General features: G+C 42.0%; 1 protein-coding gene across 3 annotated transcripts in view; it reads left to right on the forward strand.

Annotated features, from left to right (window-relative positions):
- Positions 1-15152, forward strand: part of Atp10b (ATPase phospholipid transporting 10B (putative)) — a 99550-nt gene extending 84398 nt beyond the window's left edge. For all 3 annotated transcript variants that reach the window (XM_076855701.2, XM_076855702.2, XM_076855703.2), the window contains 4 exons: positions 799-879; positions 2076-2180; positions 10008-10195; positions 14696-15152. In XM_076855701.2, the coding sequence (XP_076711816.2) occupies positions 799-879; positions 2076-2180; positions 10008-10195; positions 14696-15152 (831 nt within the window). The remainder of the gene's footprint in view (positions 1-798; positions 880-2075; positions 2181-10007; positions 10196-14695) is intronic.
- Positions 15153-22130: the final 6978 nt, after the last annotated feature.

The raw sequence follows: 22130 nt of genomic DNA on the forward strand, positions 1-22130 counted from the left end.
GGAGGGCTGGTGGAGGGGCCCCTGGATGCTTTGAAGGGGACTTCTGGGAAAGAGGCCTTGAAACACCTGTAAATATGGTACCTGTGCACCTGGGGCAAAGGAAGGCAAAGCCCGATGTGGTGTTCTCAAAAAATATCAGCTCGCAACAAAGAATCAAGCCCCATCCTAACCCAAAGAAAGGAGCATAAGGTGACACCGCAGGCCGAGGAGTATGTGCGAGTCCTGGAGGCAGCACAGCCACATCGTGCCTCTGGTAGGTGCCCCTCCCCCATGGGGGGCAGAATTGCTCCATGGGCATCTACAATTCCAAGAAAATATAGTAAAAACCAACCACACAAGTTTCTGTCTTCCCCAGAAAGAGCAAAGGCTCATCTCTGACATCGCTGTCTCTGGGGAGCCCTTGATCCCGGGCTGGGCTCTAGCTGTTCCTTTCAGAAGGCTCCTGGACACTTCAGACTCTAATGTACCCGGTGTGGAGTAGTTTTGTCAATAGAAACTGAGCGCTAGTAGAGACCCAGGCACCGTGGCATTTAGTCCTCTTGAACCCCAAGGAAACAGTATTATTTCTAGCCTCATTTTATGGAAAAAGAAACGAGCTCTCTGTACAAGGTCACACAGGAGTGGCAGAGCCAAGACTTGAACTGAGGTCTCGAGAGCCTGTGCTTTTTATCACTACTTTTTGTTGTGGCTGAGATTCGGGTGCAAGTGGCCAATCATCCCCAACCTCTCCCAAGATGGTTGCTTAGGAGGAAAAGGGCTGTGTTGTGTTGTAACCATGGGTGTCTTCTTCCCTGGCAGAACTACAACCTGTCGGCTTTCTGGATTTCCATGGCGGATGCATTCTACCAGAGCCTCGTCTGCTTCTTTTTCCCCTATTTGGTAAGACAACTAGTCCTGTTTCAGACCCATCAATCACAGCCTGAAGTTGGTACAGATTATATGAAATTCCAGATGAGTGGTGTCTTTTTGGATACTTCAGACACAGGCTCCAAACTGGTGGTTGCAAACCACATCCCACCCAGCTGTTTGGAATAAGCAGAACACTTTATCCAAACAGTTTAGTATCTGGAGGAGCTTGAAAAAACAGAAGCGAGCATTATTGCCATGAGGCAAAAATTCAGATTTGCAGCCCTGCTCAGATGGGAAATGTGTTCTCCCAAGTGCCACAGTCCCCACCATTCCCCTTACACCTGGACTTCTTTGTTCATACTGCTTCCTGCCTGATTATATCTCAAGGATTTTAAATTCAAATACCTTCCATATACATATGTGTGAATACATATAACTTGTACTTGCAAAGTCAAGGCAGCAAGAAGAGATACTACATTATCTTAAATAAACAGCAATTGCATAGATAACAAGGGATGCCAGCCCTGTCTCAATTTGTTTTCTCAGTTTAAATAGCATATTCTTCCTGAACAGGGGGTCAGAATATGGAGTAATTGCCCCCAAATAAACCATATTGCTTATGGTGAGCCTTTGAGCTCATTTTTTTCCCCCACAATTAGCAACAAGATGGGGGTGGGAGCAACTTCTGCTTTTTCCAAGTTCCCAGGCTTGTGTTATCCTCCTAGTGAATCATCCACTGGCCTTTCCTGCCTTATCGTCTGTCCCTGCCATATGCTCAACAGACCCATCCTGTTCTCCTGTGACCTTGGCCTGGACTGCATTTCTCTTCTTATCTCAGCTGTCATATCCTCTGTGTTTCCAGGACCCATTGTCATTTCCCTCTATTATGGCACTCATGCCCTTAACCTGTACCACAGCTACCGGGCCTAATGGACTATAAACTCCTTGAAGGTGGATATGAAAGTGTCCTCAGCCGGAGCCTGGGTGATGCTCCATAAATTCTTTGTTCACTCAGAGGTTTTACAGCCTTCATTCTGGCTTCCTCTGGCAAACATGTTTCTAAGTAATTTAGTCCTGTCACCTCATTTCTCATCTGTGTCTGTTCTTTGGGTGGACAGCAACTGGATATGTTCTCTCCCTGTTTGTCCCAGCCTGGACACTTGCCTTCATTGATGCTTTATGTCCACAGGCACATCTGACAATGCCCATTTGTTCCTCCTCTGCAGACCTACAGAGGCTCTGACATCGATGTCTTTACCTTTGGGACACCAATCAACACCATCTCCCTCATCACAATCCTCTTGCATCAGGCGATGGAAATGAAGACCTGGGTAAGTGTCCCAGAGCCTCAGTAGTTCAAAAGCAAATCCCTTTCCATTGCCTACATTCAGATTTTCAAGTTGTTTCACTCTATCATTGATTCATTTGTTCACTGCATATTGAGCTCCTTCCTAGCTGTGTCCCACCTGGAAAGGGTTGAAAATAGTGAGGAAGATACAGTTCCTGGCCTCCACTTGCTTATCATCTAGCCAGGATGACAAAACTAGATCAGCATTATTTGCAAAAATAGATAATGCTGATACACAAAGTTCAGGAGTGGTATAGAGATGAGCTGTGTTAGAGGAGGTCTGTTTCTTATTTAAATTTTAGGGTGCAAGATTGGAAACTGCCTTCAGGTCACTATATCTCAAGCAAGTCCAAATATCACTTTTTAATATCTAAAAAGGAATTCCAACTTCTTTGCAAAGAGATAAAAAGTATGTGCCAGGCACCTACATGCTTTGCATGTGTTATCTCATGTAAGCTCACAGATCCCTTTGTGTTAAGTGCAACAAGGCCAAGAAACTGGCCCCAAACATTTCAAGACACAAGAGGTTTTGAGCCCTGGCAATTTAACCATTTTGTTAATAATGTGACTAGATAAAATTGAATGGTACGTGGAGACCCTAGTACAGAAAGATTTGTCCTTAATCACATGGAAATGGCTCTTTCCAAAAGTGTGAGTTTTAAAAATTTGGAAATCTGCCCCCACGTAGGCTCAACCTGTTCCTGTGTTCTGCAATAGAACTTATCATCTTACCTCCCACCACAAGCCAAACAGGCACTGACTGTTGAAAACCACCAAGGGAGACACTACATCACAGGGTTACCCTTGTATTTCAACACATGCCAATGACAGAACCTAGTACTAAAGCCAAAAAACGCAGCTGGCTTAAATTTCTTCATGAACCACCTCACCAGAGAGCCTGCAACACACAGGGAAGAGGTCAGGTTCCGGGCAGGCTCAAACTAGGAGGTTTCTGAGAGTCAGAATAACAGAGAGTTGATGGCAGTGGGGAGACTGGAGTCCCATTTACTGAGTCCAACTTCCCCCACTCAAGAAAGCACCCTATAGACAATGAGCAGGCATGGTGGCACATGCACGTCATCTCAGTGAGACAGGAGGATCCCAAGTTTGGGGCCAGCCTGGACAACTTGGCAAGACCCTGTCTCAAATTTGAAATAAAAAGGGGAGTAGGGATGTTACTCCAGGGCAAAAGACCCACAGGTTCAATCTCCAGTACTGTCAGGAAATATACCAAAAAGCTATTTGGGGTTACTACAGCAGTTGTATCAGAATTGTGAGCACCGGATCCTAGGAACTGAGACAAGCTACATGTTTAGAACTCTTGGAAATGAAAAAGTGCTACTTGTGGGATTCTCTTTAGATCAGACACTGGCAAAAAGTAAAATACCAAATTGGAAAGTCGTACTGGGAACTCATCCAAAATGCCACACGAATAAGAAAAGTAGCTGACAACAACCGTGGCTCCAGCATCCACATGATAGGAGTTTTAGGAGAAGATACAGGGGAGAATGGTAAAGAAACAGCATTTGAAGGGCTTGAGAATGAAAATCAGAATGAATCTGGCTGTATCACCTGGATATACAATAAGGAAACTGTACAATGAATATAAGATACAGCAATGATCTTAAAGTCCACCAGAGGCTCTGGACAAGCTACATGGACACAAGCCACCAGAAAGCAATGAATTCATCAGCCAACTATAGTGATTCGGGCACATCCATGTTTATAGCAGCACAATTCACAAGAGCTAAGTTATGGAATTAGCCCAAGTGCCCATGAGGAGATGAAAAGATTAAGAAAATGTGGTATAAACACACAGTGGAGTTTGACTCAGCCCCAAAGAAGAATGAAACTATGTGAATCAATGAATAGAACTAGAGATCATGAGGCTAAGTGAAATAGACCCAGAAAAATCAAGAGCAGATGTTTTCTCATATGCAGAGGTTAGAGCAAAATATGGGGAATGAGGGAACAGTGGGAGGCATTGACCAAATTATACTAGGTAGCTATACGAATATACCACAATCAGTTGCAGCTTGGTATTGATAAAGCAGCAATTTAAAAATAAAAAAAACCTACAAATGAATAGAATGAAGAACAGTAGAGGAAATACTTGGAAATGAAGTAGAGCAAATTATATTCCATGCATGTCAAAATGAACCCCAATATTCTGTAAAACTAATGCACTAACAAACACATTTAATTTAAAAAAGGAACTACATATCTATACTCTATGTATCTATGGAAATATCACACTGAATCCCACTAGTCGTAAAGTCAAAAAAAAAAAAAAAAAAAGAGTCCACTTTCGTGAGAACATCAAAAAGTTTAGGAAATAAGATGGTAAAGAAGGGCTGGGTAATTTATGCTAAATCCATGATGCATAGGAGATAGAAATATACATTTAACCATACGTATTTTCATAAAAGTCCCAAAATGTAAGGTTATTAAAAGAATGAAAAAGTGCAGAGAATAAAAAATACAAAATATGTTCAAATACATCAGTATTCTTACCAAATGACAGTTTGTTTTAAAAGAAATTAATTCATTATCACTATATATATATTTTTTCCTTATATAATAAGTATAAGGCAGATGGACAAATTCACAGTCATAACATGATCTTTTTATGCAGCTCTATCAGAAACTGGCATGGATCAAATATGCAACAAAATAAAATATATAATCTTTAAATAAATTATATCTAATATATTTGTTATCTGGGACAGGATTTTATATATCTTTTTTCACCAAAGAGACCATTTACAAAAGACCAAATTTTTAATTATAAAGCAATCTGAAAGATTGATAATTATAGAGACCATGGTCCTGGACAAAACAACATTTAAACTAAAAACAAGAAGAAGGTAACCAAAAGTAACATACTTGGAAATTCACTTTTAAGTAATTCATGAGGTAAAAAACAATGCTGGAAATTGTAATATTATTCTTACTGAATGATGATAAAATACATTTGCAGACTTCTTTAATCAACTAAAGCTTTTACTATGGAAAACAAATGAGAATTCAGATGTAGGAATATAAAATTACCATATATACCAAAGGAAAAAAAAACAATCCAATGAAAACTTTAAAACCCTGGCAAAGCAGATTCAAGAGAAGACACGGAATGAAAATGGTAATAATTATCTGATTTTAAATTATGTCCTGAAAATTTCTTTAAATGTAAAATTTACCAAAACCTAGTCAAAATTACTCAACAAATACGAATAATCCAGATGCTGTCCCCCAGAAACAAATTATAGAGACGAATTTGAGTTTAAATTTATGAGAGATAATCTCTTATATAAAGTTTTTCATGGACCAGAAAAAAATAGGGAAAGATAGATGTTCTAATCCATTTATGCCACTGTAACAAAATACCTGAGAAGGGGCAATTTCCAAGGAATAGAAATTTCTCACACCTCGAGACTGGAATATCAAGGTACTGACAGTCCCAGCATCTGGTGAAGGCTGCTCTCAGCCTCCAATTTGGAGCCTTCTTACTGCATCTCTGGAGAGGAAGGAGACAAAAGGGGTGAACACTGTTCTCACATGGTAGAAGGACAAAAGGCACTGAAGCTCTGCCTTCAACCTCCAATCCATCATCAAGACACAGTGCTCATGACAATCACTTCCCCAAAGATTCTAACTATCACACTGGGTATTAAGTTCCCACATAGGAATTTTAGAGGGACACCCTAAAAGTCTAGTAATTTGTTTTTCAAAGTCTAGTAATTTGTTTTTCATGGCTAAAATAACACTGATACAAAATGGGCATGGACAATCCAAAGAAAAAATTATGAAACAATCTTAAAAATATATTAAGAAGTCTAAATACAGCATTGGCAGATCAGTTCAACAATCTGTTCGATGAGAACACACAAGGAATTTTCATGTTATTAGACTTTAAACTGACACCCCTTTAAAAAGCAGAGTTTAAAGTACTCATACACTGCAACATGATTTCCCCTGTAAGTATTTATGAACCCATAAAATACTTACACAAGCATGTTTGTTCCAGTACTTATTTTTTTGCTAATAAGAAAAGTGTTCATCAACAGGAAAAAGGATGGTCTATTTTTAAGTAGAATAGACAGTCCTGACAGTGATTTGATATGCAGTTTTACAACTGTATTATCACATTATTGAGAAAAAGATCATTTTTCTTTAATTTCTTCTCATAAAGACTAACCCCTTTCATGAGAGCTCCCCTCGCATGACCTCTCAATACTATTACAGGGCTTCAACATATAAATTTGAAAGGGTACATTCAGGACACAGCAAGAAGTTCTGTAGCCTGTAGCTCAGTATTTATACGTGATAAAGTAAAAAGCTACCATCACCATGGATAAACAACATGCAAAAAATAACGAACACTGAATTTGTATTCAATATTAAAGAGGTCATTTGCAAGGGACATATGGGTACTTTCATGTATCTCCAAGTCTTAATCTTTGTATATTTAAAAAAAAAAATGTAATTACTGTGAAATATTTCAAACAACCAATCCAACATATTTTCCCAAAGAAACTGCTATCACCTTCTTAACCATTAGATATTTTTAAACTTTCAAAATGCCTTACAAAGTGTAATCAGGCCTCGACTGTATTATTAAATAGGTGACAAGACTAAAACTTCTAGATCTTCTGCAGCCACTTAGCCCTCTTTCTTGAAGTATTGCATACATCTGCTTTAAAAAGAGGAAAATATAAACTGAGCACATTGGCACATGCCTATAATCCCAGCTACTCAGGAGTCTGAGGCAGGTGGAAAGCAAATTCAAGGCCAGCCTTGATAACTTAGCTAGACTCTGTTTCAAAATAAAAAATAAAAATTTTTTAAAGAGATTTTTTAAAATATTTTTTTAGTTTTCAGTGGGCACAACATTTTTATATGGTGCTGAGAATCGAACCCAGCACCCCACCACGCATGCCAAGCGAGCGCGCTACTGCTTGAGCCACATCCCCTCAAAATTTTTTAAAAATTGGGAAATACTGTCTGCCTCATGCACCTCTAAAACAGGTGCCCCAACCCCAGTAGTTACTAGTCCTTTCTGGAAAGGAGTCAGTTACTAAAATCATTTGTCTTTCTCAGTTCTTAAATATTGTTTTAAGTTGTCAATGGACCTTTATTTATTTATATGTGGTTCTGAGAATTAAACCCAGTGCCCCACATATACCGGGAAAGCACTGTACCACTAAGCCACAGCCCTAGCCCATTTATCTTTCTGAATCAGGGGGACATCTTTCTTGTCTGGGCTATGACAGTCTCCACCCAAGCAATTATAAAGTTAATACCTCAGTTGAATAGGAGGACTAAGCTAAGTTTAAGAAAACTATAGTACAACATGACTTTTATATTCTTAAACATCCATACGAGATTTCAAGTATTCTCAACCTCAAGCATGTGAGATAATGCCTCTGTTAGTTGTCTCTACATTCATTCCACAATGCATACATATTTCAAAAACTTAGTAAATGACATATCAAAGCAATTGTAAAACAGCTAAATAATTTCAGTTAGAAGTTCAGGAGATCTATTGTACAACACAAGCTTAATAAGAACGTATCATTCTTGAAATTTCTTAAGTGTTCTCACTACACACACAAATATGACTAGTATGTGAGGTACTGCATGTTAACTAGCTCAAATTAGCCATTCCACAATGTATACATGTTTCAAACATGTATAATGTTGCTCATAATAACTATGTACAATTTTGTCTAATTTAAAAAGAAAAAAAAAGGAAGTTAGCTAACTTTTTCCTTCTTCAGAAACAGGGATTTTTTGGATCACTGCTCACACTGAAAATAACTAAAAATAACTTTTTTCTTTAAAGAAAAATCTGTGAAAGAACAATAAGCTCTCAGCTGACAGGAGAGTAAAGACCATAATCTGAGCCAGCACCACTTTCCTTGAGGGTGCTTGTGACCCTGCCCAAAATGAACCTTGAGTGAAAGGCTCAAAAATCAAAACCCAGCCTAATACGAGATCACATTACACTGGGATCTGAGAGGCTACACTTTAGTTGGGGAGAGGCATAGAATTAGATGCACCTAAACAGAGAAGATGAGCATAAAGGAACTGTTCTTGGAAAATGTGACCAGAAGCTGGCCTCATATAGATTTGCAGCCCAGGTTCGCATCACCTGGGTGAGCCAAACATCCACCTATGAATTACACTTGAAGTGATTGAAGGGTACTGAATCATACATACATGCCCTCTCTAGGGAAAGGTACTTTCTCTTTCAAAGGTTGAAATGATCCTCACTAATATTTATTCTAAAATGACCAATCTCCCAAAGAAACCAGTAAGTGAGAATAAAGAAACAAATGGATACAAAATTATCAGCTGTGACAAAAACACTATTTCTTTAATCATAGTAAAGAACAAGCTTTAAAATATCTGCACAGATTGGGAAATTATACAAAGAAATATAAATTTGAAAAGAGATCACATGGAGAATTTACTTGTAAAAATTATAGTAACTAATTTTAATGGTTAACCTTATGGCAGATTAGACACAGCTAAGAGGTATTTAGCAAGTTGTTCAAAAGAAAGTATTTAGAATATAGAAGAAAAAATTATAGTAGATATATCAGTGTTATCTGAAAATCACTTTACATTGATAATAATCCTTGAAGGAAAGAGGATGAAACAAACAATATTTGAAAAAACAGTAATCTGAGAATTTTGTAGAAGTGATCGAAAGATATCAATCCACAGATGTAAGAAGATAACAAGCAAACCAAAAAACAATTCACTATTAAACTACAGAATGCCAAATACAAAACAATTATACAAGCAGATTTTTGAGAAACATTTCCATTTAAGGAAAAAAATGGACAGATATTGCTAACTTCTCGATAGCAACAATGGAAGCCAGAGGACAGTGGAATGCTAGCTAGAAGATGCTCAAAGAAAATCCTGCCAAACAAGAATTCTATATTTAAAAATCTTTCAAGAATGAGAATGAAATAAATCAGACTATATCACCATCAGTCTGACACAAGTCCCTGCTAATGGATGTCCAGAAGGAAAGATCTAGATGGAAGGTGCAAGAAGAATGGATATTGGTCAATATGTAAGTAAATCTTAATGAGTATTGATCATATTAAACTCTGACTTGCATGACTTAAGAGAATTAAAATAGACAGCTAAGATAACAAATGACATAGGAGTTAAATAAATGGAGCTCTAGTGATCCAAAGCACTTTGTAATTCAGGAGGGGAAAGAAGATGTATACTCTAAACTCCAGTAAGATTGTTTGTTACTTGTTATCACTGAAAGAGTAAAAATGTTATATGTGACTTTCAAACTAGTAAAGAGAAAATTAAATTATACAAAATAGTCAATGTTTAAAAGACAAGAACAGAAAAGAAGAGGCACGAACAAGACAGTAAGACCAGACTTCAGAACATAGTGCTTCTTTCAAAGTGAATAAATTATTGCCATGTCTGGAAGAAATGGACTACACACACAAACAATATTGAGGGAGAAAAAGGGAAAAAAATACTATTTATTCAACATTTAAAAATAGGCCGCATAAGGAAACATAGGTAAGTGGTAAAGCTACCAAGGATGGGTCTGGCAATCACCAATGTCAGGAGTAAGACAGATTTGGAGGTCTCTGAGTTAATAGCAACAAGAATATTTGCTTTATAATTATCCATTCAACTGGTCTTTTTTAATTTATTTGTAATTACATTTCAAAGAAGTTTAAAATGGAGTTAGCCAAGTAGTTCAACCATAGTGCCCGAAATCTGAACTTTATCTTCAAGAGTGCCTTCTTCTTTCCCTCCACAGACCCTTGTCCATGGACTTGTTCTGCTAAGCAGCTTCCTGATGTACTTTGTGGTCTCCGTGGTGTATAACGCCACCTGCGTCACCTGCAACAGTCCCACCAATCCCTACTGGGTGATGGAGAATCAGCTCTCAGATCCCACGTTCTACCTCGTCTGCTTCCTCACACCTGTCGCGGCTCTCCTCCCAAGGTCTGAGCACTGGGGTTGTTTCCCATCTAGAATGTCCGTCTCCCGTTAATAAGCAATTTTCATAACCCAGGAGTCATTATTTGTCCCTTGATGGGCTCCTAGTGGCTGTTCTTCCAGAGGCAAGGTGCTAGGACAGAAAGAACAATGAGCCAGGGGGCAAACAAAGCCAACTCTAGTCCCCAGGTCAGCCACAGTGCAGCAAAGTCACTAAGTCTGGTGTGACCTCGGTTGTGACATCTGTAAAATAAGTAAAAATGCCTACCTTTCTGACTTAAGATTATGGTTGTGTGATAGCCGGGGAATGCCTACAGGAAAGGCAAGCAACTGCCCAAGTCAGGTTTAGTGAAAGCATTGGGGGAAAGAAATAGCAAAGCATTCCAGAGTTTTCAATTTTTCCCAGAAATTTAAATTTTACATGAAAGAGCCAACTTTTTCAACATCATTTAAATTTGTTTAAAACACTCATAACATACAAAACCTGTGTATGCCAGATGCCCACAGACTGTTCCTGACATTCCCAACCTAACATTCTTTGCTTTCACATTTTCCATAAAAAGGGCAAAATGAATAATGTCTGGCCTTTCTGTGGAGCTCACCCTTGATACACACTTTTCTATAGAGCTGATGGAAAAAAAACAAAACAAGGGGCTAAGAATTTGGTTCTAGTTCAACTTGTTCCTGACACTGCTGATGTGTCTATAAACCCACTACCCCCTTAGAGTGGGAGCTGTATTCTCCCAACCCAGGGATCAATGTTTTGTTCTCCATCCCACACTCTTGACCCAGAGAAATTGGCTAATTTCACAGTGATACACTCATAGGTGAAAGCCCGTCTCGGTCTCATTACCCTGAACTTCAGAGTTCAGCCACTTACCATTAGAGACTGTATTCAGTCGAAATCACAATATTGCAAAACTTTTTCTATCCCAAAATTAGAGACCATCAACACCCTTAGCTGCACCTATGCTGGAGGCTGAAACTGCCAAGATGGCAGAACACCATAGAAATGAGTTCTAAGTATTCACTGTGTGCATGACCTCCCTTCTCGGCTGGTCTCTGAAGGCTTATCTCCCTATCCTTTGCCTCAAACTTTGGGTTCCACACTACCAAGCTGTTTGTGGCCCCTTACCATTTCTCTCCCAGTTCCTTCTATTTGGAATGGCCTTCCCATTACCCAAACCCTTCAGCCTTTGTAATCTTGTCAGATATGATGATTTTCAGAAGTTCCGTGACATCGTCTACCTTCCACAGGATGAAATAAGTCTCTTTCTCACATAGCCCACCACCTGGTATGCCTATCATGACCTTTCTGGCATTGATCACAGTCTCTCTCTCACCATCATTGCATAGCACACTTCCTGTCTGCACTCAGATAAATGAAAAGGTTGCTGTTCCTAAGAATAATCCACTATAATCCAGTGGATGCTTTGGATGTGAGTCTGACCATAGCATAAGAGGCTGGTATCAAGAGTGAGTCCTACAAGTATTGTGGGAAGCAATCAGGCACAAGCAGAAGCCTCGGGGGCATAGTTCCCACCCTACCCTTTAAGATAACCACCCAAGAGAGGAACTATGACAATCATGCCCTTGTCAGAAAAGGGTATCAAATATGAGGGTTGAGTATTCTCGTCAATTTATTTTGAGGTTATTTGAGATGTGCTAAGCCAAATTTATAAGCCCCACATTCTTTATCTCTAACTAAAAAAAAGACTTGGAGCCAGAATATAAAAGACTGATGCCTCATTTTAATAAAGCAAAGGGTGCTTTGAAAAGATGAACAGATGAGGGACAAGTAAGGAAAAAGCCGATATTCACTTGCTAGTTACCCTACCTAACAGAGAGTAAGCAACCTATCAAAATAAAGTTGAATTTCTTAATATTCATTGAGAAGCAAAGAGATTTCCTCTGACATGAAACAATGAGATATAATAGTTGGAAGGGCTATTGATTTGGAACAGTTATTCACCTGTAGAAAACTACTTGTTTACTGATTGTTATAATAAATGCAGCTTACATCTGAGATCGATTTTCCACCCAAACTTAAGATAATTAGCCCACTAACTATGACTTCTCAAACCTAGTTATTTCAACCAGCATAAAACACAGCACAAATTCCCCTAACTACAAACAGAAGAAAAGCAAATGAAATTTTGACCTTAAATGTGCCTCTTAATTAGCTCCAGTAGAAGGTAACAGTCCCTGGACCCTCTTTCCTTGGCTTCAGGGACTCTACACACTATTAAGTTTTTCCTCCTTTCTTTTGCTGGCTCACATCTGTTATGTGGTGTAGATGTCAATCCTACCTCTGGTTCCCTTCTAACTTTATTCTTATTATTGTGGATCTTTTTTAAAAAAATCACTTTTAGCAGATGAATCTTCATTCTAAATCACCGAGACGGACTTCTCTTCTGAATTCCAGAGGCATCTCTCCAGGTTCCCATTCTTCACCTCCCCTAGGCTTATTAAGCCTGAGGAAAGCAGGCAACATCTCCAATTCACAATTCCACCCTCCATCACCAACCGATCCAGAAAGCCGGGTCTTTTCCACAGCTCCTTCCAGCAAGTGCTACCCACATGGAACCAGAGCAGACCCTTGGGAGTTATCCGACCCACGGGTTCCCCAGGTGCATCTTACACAGCACCGAGTTCTGGTAGCTTCACCTTCTACACATCATTTCTACAGCCACCATCATGGGTGGGCCATGCCCCTTCACCCCCAAATTACTTCAAGGGTCTCCTGTTGGGTCCATGATTGTGTACCATCACTGTATCCAAGTGTGATCATGTGGCCCATTCATCATTCTCCAAGGGCTTCTCAATACATTTTTTTAAAAAAAGCCCGAAAACAAAACCTTGGCCCTTAGCTCTCACCTGCCCTGTGTCAACTCTCCACACTTGAGTCATTACTCCTGGCTTCTGGCCCATCTCCTGTGCAGTCCCTCTGCTTACGTGCCTCTTCTCCGAGGAAGGTCTTCAGACCAGATCAGGTGGTGCACGTCCTCTTGCCTCCTCCCTACCCCCATGTATGGCTGGACTCATGGGACGAGAGAGCAAGTCTCTGGCTCCTTCAGAGCTTAGCCTAGTGAGGCCTGGCCGTTGTGGGAACCTGAAGTATTTTTTGGTAAATGGATGAAGGAGAAAGGTGGTGGTTTGGGGGACAGGGTCAGACTGAAATTCTTGTTTCTAGGCAAGAAGCCTAACCTTTCCTGATGTGCATATAGGGCCCCCTGTGACGTCACAGGTGAGGTGAGGGGGCTGTCATCAGAAAGCCCTCACCCACCGTGGGGTCACCCTGCAATTTGAAGATCAGTGGAAGACTGGGAGCCCCCTCTCTGCTTTTAGGACTTGAATAATTTTTTTTTTCTAAGAAAGATGATTATTCATCTTTGGCAAAGACTTTAGATGTCCTCTGGGCCAGATGGATTGGGCGTCAGATTCTTTCTCTAAAAAGGAAAGAGGGGATGTGAGCAGCCCATGTTACAAGTTGGTGTTTGCTCCCACACACCACCTAAGGTTTATTCCCCTCCTCATACCTTCCCTAAATTTGAAACAGGGAGAAAATTTTAGCTACACATGGAGACACTGAAGTCCACAGTCCACCACAGGAGGAAAGGAACCCTGGGTTAGTCAACAGATATAGCAACTTCTCAAGAGAACTTGCAAATCTCAACTCATCACTTGGGGCCTTAGTGTTTTCCCTCAGGCAAACAGTGATGCTCTCCATTCAGCATGGTACACAGATTCTAGGAAATAAGATGAATCTTAAAATGACTTAAGTTCCAAATTGTCGGCATTACCAGTCAATTACATTTGCCTAAATTAGAGTGGCCCCAAAACATAATTCGTGTGCTTGGTATAGTCATGTGCCATGTAATGATGATTCTCCCAATTCTCCCAATAATTCGTGTACAATGTACGTGGTAGGTAGGACACACTCTGGATTGAGAGTGCTTGGTTCTGACCAGAGTGGACCATTGGACGGCTCCAGTTAAATCACTCAGTCTCTCAATACCAGTTTCCTCATCTGTTCACACAAAAGGGGGGAAAAAGAATGTAGCCCTGTCATTAAGCAGCACATGACTAAGAAGTGCATCCTTCAGTGGTTTCATTGTAGTGTAAACATCATAGAGCATACTTACCTAAACCAAGCTTGGGCTATATCCCTAAGCTGATCAAATCTTATAGGACCACCATAGTACCTGCTGTCCGTCATTGACTGAATCATCATTACATGGCACTTGACTATACCAAGCACACGAATTACTGGCGGAATGAGCTGATATTCAAAGCCCTTGGAATACTCCTGGTATATACTAAATGTCAGCTACTCTGTTGTGCATGGGGGTTGAGGAGCACCCAAGCTTAGATTTGATAACCAATCAGAAGTGCAGTAAAAACCCGGCTCTTTGTAGGAAGGTAGATTCTAATACCCCTTTCAATACTGAAAATAAAGAAGTCAACAAAAATCAGAAAACATTTATTCTTTTTATTTCCTATTAGATACTTTTTCCTGTCTCTACAAGGAACTTATGGGAAAACTCCCATCTCAAAAGCTCAGAAAATTGACCAACTGCCCATAGAAAAAAGAAACCTGGAAATCCAGAACTGGAGAAGCAAACTAAGACCTGCCACGACTCCTGGAGCGGCTCAGCCCACTCACGGTCCAGTGCCACCTGTCCCAGAGCAGGACTTCAGGACCAGCACCCCAAAGAGCTCTAGTCCTCCCAAGCGGAAGCACGTGGAAGACTGGGTGTTCCGTGGACAGAGAAGCAGCAGAGAGCATGGGAGGGATGGCCCATGCTCAGGGGACTTCGCAGCTCAACTCTCATCTGGGGAGCATCTTCTAGGGCCAAATAGGACACCGGCTCCCAGAGCTTGCTCCAGGGAACAGACGGATGTGTCCCGGCCCTTGACTAGAGGCAGCCATCGTCGATCCCAGAGCTCACTGACCATATGAGGGGCTGTAGACATTCATGCAGACTCAGAAGAGGCCACTGGATCACTGGCCCGAGTACCCGCCTTGACCCTTCCTCATAGGGGGAAGAATGGGCCAGCCTTATTCGTTGTTACCTACCAGACTTGACTCCCTTAAGGGAACTGCTGGTTCCAAGGAGGTTGATGAAGAAGGGCTGAAAGGCCAGTCCACCTCTAAGTTTCCTCTGCTGCTGAGCCGCATGTCTTGTAAACAGGGGTTTTATAAGGAGGCTATGTTTCTCTTGCACTGAATTCCCCATTTTTTTTTTTTTAACCCAAGTATTATTATGATCTTCTAAATAATTGAAACCTAGAACCAAATGTAACTGGGCCACACATTTCCACGATTCCAAGAAGCATACCAACCCAGGCAAGAACTCAGGAATGTACCGGGTTTGTCACACCATCACCTCACACCTCAGTGCCAAGAGTCGAAGTCTCAGATGAGACCTTCGTGTACAAGGGCTTCATCTCGATGACCGACTCAAGGTTAACGTCACTTCCATTCAGAGAGAGTTAGTCTGCTTTCTGTCTCTACACCAAAGAAAAAACAATCTAAAGATGCTTCCAAGGGCTGTAGGGTCACAGCTAGTGTAAAACGGAAGGGTGCGCGTGCTAAAGGGAATGGGTGCACCGGAGGACCCTGTTCAAAGTAATGGACCACAGGTGGCATCATCTGGGAAATCTTCCAAGAGGACATAGATAGCACCCTATACGTAAAACCATTTATTTTATTTATTTAAAATAAAATTTCTCATCTACATTCAGCTCTTAGAACAGGAAAAATCCAACGATCAAGAGATCCTAACACATCTGCACCCAGAATACACCCATATGATAGCCTTATCCTTTAAGATGTCATTTAGAATTGCTCTAAGTATTAAGCCCCACACTCACTCAGCTTCTCCCAAAAATATCACCACCACCATGACACTGCTTCAATTAAACTAAGTCAGGGGAAATCTCATTTCACAGAAAAAAAGAAGGTTTGCATATACTTTATATTCCTAGAGGTCATAAATGCCAAAAATATAGAATTGTAACAGGCTTTCAAGAAAAACTGTCTACTGTTGGTAGTGGTAACCTATGCCCAGTCTTTTAAGATAAGCCAAAGTGGGTTATGGAGCCCTCTTGACCTTGAGCTAGAGACTGCAGATTAGGTGATAAGTATACTAGTGGGTGCAACAAGTGTGGCAAATCTTAGAACCTGAGAATCACATCCACCAGTCTTGAGTTGACCTATCACTTGAATAACTCCTAGCAAAGAGGCCCCAAAAGAGCTCAAAACAATCAAGTTGCCGACCATCCTCTTGGAAAAGCTGGACTTGAGCCATTTGGAGCATCATCCTGAAGCCAATGTCACTGTATCTCTGTCTCTACCATACCATGATGCTTCATGGCCAGCAGGTGGGTGCTCAAGGGTATCCAACATGGAGATTGCTATGGGGAGACCAATAGCAGGCAGAGCAGAAAGGATATGAATCGTTCCAAGGGAGGAGATCAGTCAAGACCTGGCTCTTAGGGCCCCCCTCCTCTTCCCATGTTTCTTGCCTACTGTTGTAGCCAGAAAGATCCAGGTAGAATGTTCTAGAAGAGAATAGCTCAGTGGCCTCCAGAGATCCAAGTTTGAGTCTTTGCTCTGTCTCTATATTCTTTGGGATCCAGGAGCCTTGAAACAGGATACTGCACTTGCATTATTGGGTTAGAACTGTCCTACAGCCCAGGTTAGCATAAGGATCAAGTTGAAATTCACTGGGGAAATCCTTTGAAAGAAGTAACACCCTCAGTAATAGTACAGTGGATTTTACTTCAGAGATAAGGGGACAAAGGGGTGACAGCAAAGTTGAAGAACGCCTAATACCTCATCCTAAATGCTATACTGTACTCGGTACTCTGTGGCTGCCATTTCCCTTGCATGACCAACTGTCTAAATTTATCCAGGACTTTCCCATTTTTTTTTTTTACAAAGTTCTACATCCTGGGAAATTGGACCAAGTGGTACAACTGATCATCTCCTCTTGCCACTCTTTGTAAACCAACTGTGACCATCCCATGTGCCACCTTACTCAGAGGGAATGGTTGTAACAAATCCCTCTGTAATATAACACCAGTGTGATTGTACTTAGTACATTTTTATACACGTATCTTTCATTGACCGACTGGAAATACGTTTTTTAGAAGAAAAAATAAACATGTTTTTCCATAATCGCCTGCCAGCTGTTATATATCATTATAACTGGTTCTAACTATGCTTTATTCATCCTCCTTCACATTCACTCATTCATTAATAAACTTAAGCCCCTACTTAATACTTCATCCTTTTTACCTCACAGATTGTTTGTTTTGCTGAGAAGAAACTTTTTAGTTTGAGTCCATCCCATTTATTGATTCTTGGTTTTAATTCTTGCGCTATACGAGTCTTATTAAGGGAGTTGGGACCTAATCCCACATGATGGAGATTACGGCCTACTTTTTCTTCTATTAGACAGGGGGGTCTCTGGTTGTATCCCTAAGTCCTGGATCCACTTTGAATTGAGTTTTGTGCATGGTGAAAGACAGGGGTTTCATTTCATTTTGTTAGAGAGGTTCATAACCTTCCCAAGACTAAAAGTATCAAGAATACCTTTGACCCAATATGAAAGAGTGACACAAGCCGAAAGACCTGTAATAATTTGATACTCACCTGACTACTCCTCTCCTGGAAACCCAGCCCCAACCTCAACCCCAAATTGACTAGAGGACCTCTTTTTGTTAATTCATTCATTTAAGTATCAGTTGAGAGCCCCTGTACACAGCACTACGATAGTCAGCAAGAAGGTACAAGAGAACAAGGACAAGCCCAGCTCCTACCTTCAAGGAATTTGCAGTCTGGTAAGAAATACATACAACACTGAAGGATGGAAGTCAGTAAATAGGATATTATACCTGAAAGGAAGGAAATTTCAGCTGAGACCTCAACTGTGGGGATGAGATTGGGGGAAGCAAATGTTGTTGCAGAGAATTAAGTACAAAGTCCTGAAAAGGCAAAGAATGTGGTATATTTAATAAAAAGAGGTCAGAGTAGCCAGAACCCAATCAGCAAAAGGAAGTGCCATATGATTGTTGGTACTAGCTGCTGTGCTCTGGGTGCTGGTCTAAGCCAGCCCATCATGTAATCCTCACAACAGCCCCACAAGTAAGGTCTGTTTTTATCCCCTAGTCCAGTTGGCCTCTGCTATGTAACAAACTACCTAAAACCTTGATAAACGGATTCAGCCTCGTCTCTGTGCTCACAATGCCGAGTGGGCAACTTGGGCTGGGTTCCACCAGGACATCCCGTCTCTGATCCATGTGGTGTCCACTGATCTCACCTCTGTCTGGGACTTTAGCTGGGATCACCTCCACTTGGTCCCTCATCTTGAAGGAGGCCAGCCAGGCTTCGTCACATAACCTTGACATTCTGGGAGTGAAAACAAAAGCTGCAAAGCCTCTTGAGACCTAAGCTCAGAGCTCACACACCATCACTCTCCACCATATTCTCCTAAGTCTGCCCAGTCTCCAGGGTGTGGGGAAATACAGTCCACCTTTCAACAAGAAGGGCTGTAAGAAAATCTGAGGTCATCTGCAATCAACCATGTTAACCCCCATTAACAAAGGAAGATAGTGAGGCAGAGTCACATACAGCAAGTGGCGAGAAGGTCCGCTAACCCAAGGATTCTGAAACCAAAGGCTGCATCCTTAGTCACAGAGTTGTACAACCTCGTGGTAAGACTGCAGGGCCCGGTGACATTCTCCCGAGAGGCAAAGTGATGCAATCGTTAGGGAGCCTGAGTTCCATCCCAACTTTGTCACCACTGGCAATGTGACTTGGGGAAGATCACCCCATGTCTGGCCAGGTTGTTGCCCAGCAAAAGCTTCAGTAAGTAAGGAAGATACCAGCACCTAAGGAGAACTGAAATCAAGCTTGCACTGCCATAAAATATCCCCCACCCACTGAGCTGGGCACATAGCCAGACACTCCCACATGATTGACTGACTTAGGCCCCTGGGGATAAGTCAGTCACATAGGAATAAATCCTCCCAGGAAACCAAAGAACAGACCCCCAAGGGGGCCTCAGACCCAGGCTGGATTCAATGATAAAGGGGGCCCATGTGCTGAGGCCATGACACAGGCAGGCAGGCAGGCAGGCAGGCCTTTGAGGGCCCAGCCGATACTTCAGGAGGCTTGCAATGAGAACTTGGGCACCATCAGATGGGGGCCGAGTCCGTGAGCCATTTCTCCAAAAGCCATCTGGTGCAAAGGAGATAGCATACTGGAGAGTGCTCCCCGCAAGTAGAGCAGGGAAGACAGGAAAAAGGAACCAGAGGTCAGTTCCAGGGCCTCTGGCAGTTTCCATGGTCATTCTAGACAAATCCTTTCCCAGGTTGTGACCCCAAAATGAAGTTCACCTCAGGTTCCCCAAAGTCTCAAGCTGGGGACACTGGTTCTAGCGTTGTATGATTGTAGAAGCTATTGGGGGAGACCAGTTTCAGTTTAGAAAAGACCTCTGGCGCATTCAGGGCCTGTGATTTTCCGCCTGCACAGCTACTGGAGTCTCTTTCTCATACACACAGATATTCACAGAGTGGAAACCCCACGGGGCAGCGCTCTGGGATGCTGCTCCCTGCCGTGTTCCCAGGGCTCAGCATATGGCAGCTCTCAACCATATTGTGACTGCTGCTGTTGACGAAAATCATAAATGGGGCTGGTCTTAAGGGAGCTGAGCCAGAGGAGGATGGCAACCCTGCCTGGAAAGATAATGGGTTCCCTAAGCCTTTTGAGGAGACCCTAGATTGCCTTTTTCAGATGAGTAGGAACCACAAATCACCATTTCCAACTGTCAGGAGAGAAGCCAGGGCTGGAACATGCCTAACCCTCCCACATCCCTAAGGAGTGGATGAAGAGCTTTAATCCCTCTCAATCTAACGTCCACCCTCCCCCAACAAACATTTGCTCACTATGTAAATAAAGCACTAAGCTAAGTCTCCTGTATGTCAATGCCTCAAAGTCCCTCCTCTGTGCATATTCAAACCACCCCTCTCTCTCTCTCCTTTCAGCCTGTAAGAGGGGCCAGACTTTCACAGATCAGCCTGAGGAAAGGGAAGCCCAGGCACCTTAGGGACAAATACTACCTGGTACAGGGTAGGATCCTGAGCCTGTCCTGTCCTCAGACTCCAGAACAGCAAAGGCGGGCTGGCAGGCCGGATACTTGACTGAAGTTTATGGAAAATGTTTTTGTTCCAGAGTCAAGATCCGTCCCAAATCCAGGTTACCCGTGTTCCCACAAAGTGAGGCAAAAGATATTCCTGTATATGTATAATACCATCATTTCATGCACAAGATGAAACTCAAATAAGAAATAAGTAGAGGTGACCACAGTCACCTAGCAATTTGGAGGCAACGCTAAAAATGGAATTTGGGTCTTCTGATACCCTCGATGAGGGCTTTTCAACTGCCTCTCAGCTAGAGATAACCCAGCAGTCATCCCATGGCTGTTGGGATTCTTCTTCGTGTAGAGGCAGAAATTAATTCTGAGGCTCCAACAACTGCTGCTGCTAAGCCCCCAACTTGCCTTTAAAATGACCCACCTTTTCCCACAAAAATAAATATACACATACACATTTTTAGTAAGTGCAGAGAGTGTCAAATACGTGAAGAGAAGCACACGTATTCCATTCCATCTCTTACAGATGATTAGATACTGAGAATTCCCTCTTCAAGCAGGGAATACAAGTGCTCTGGGCAATATAACATTAGCTGGACCGCTACATAAGACTCCTCCTTTCAAAGGGGAGACAGAGGCCCAAAGAGGATGAGAACTTGGCAGAAGTTGAGTCACCTTTGCAATTCACGATCACCCCATGAGCCTACCCTCATGTCCAGAGGAGAAAGAAGATGAGTGCCATGTTGAAAATGAAACATCCGGGCGCTGCTCATTAGGTACTTCTACCAATGTGGGCCCATTAGCTCCTTCCCAAGTAGCTAATTACAAACAGGATCTTTATCACCCACCAGACCCTGCCATCCATCAATTGGCTCAAGACAATCAGAGGACATCACCCAGGCTATGGTCTTAATGAACATCATGACCCAATGTGAGATCCCATCTTGACAGCTCGTCTATTTCAATGGTGGTTTGGGGGTACTTTGTCCCAAAGAAGTAGGCCTAGGATTTCTCAGTGCAGGATTTCAGGCCCAGGTGGCGACAGCGTCTCCTTTGGTCAGAAGACCTCATGGAAGGGACTGCCTATATCTCAGCTGCTCCTGGTACAATAGGACCCAAAGAATATGCTCCCCCGCCCTTACAACCCCCCCCCCACAAATGCTAGTGTGTTTTTCCATCTGGCTTCTTTACCCCACTGACTGGCTAAGTCACAAATGAAAATGAGAATGGGGTGCAGGACAGGTAATCAGGTAGCAAGAACTAAGTCTGAAAGATGTTTTAAAAAAAACCTCTCAAAATAAGTGACCATCATGTACTCTAAATTACACCAACTTCTGAACCAAGTGTTCACCCATCACCTGGCCTTGACCTCCCTCACCAGGCCCAGAGCCCATGCTTGTTCGTGGAACTCTTGTGAACAGCTGACCATTCTAAACACATTTCATACTTTTCAACCTCTGGGTCTTTCTCCAGCCCCATCCTCTACACCTAGAGTGCCTGCTCAAACGCACATCTCCAAAGCAGACCTCCCAAACTGTCCCTGAACTCCCAAACCTCCGAGTGTGTGTATCACTCATGGAAGCCTATATGGACCCACAGCTAGTTCCTTAGGTCTATGTTTGACGTTTAGTCACTCCTGCTATAATGTCCGAGCCTGATACCACAGGCCATGCATGATTCAGCTTTAGGTCCTCCCAGGGCTAGCACAGGCCTTGGCCAATGATGGCAGTGAACCAGCTCATAAGAACATCTCCTCAGCTAGTCCTGTCTGCGTGTTC

This window comes from Callospermophilus lateralis, chromosome 5 (assembly GCF_048772815.1).
Source record: "Callospermophilus lateralis isolate mCalLat2 chromosome 5, mCalLat2.hap1, whole genome shotgun sequence".
Taxonomy (NCBI): Eukaryota; Metazoa; Chordata; class Mammalia; order Rodentia; family Sciuridae; genus Callospermophilus; species Callospermophilus lateralis.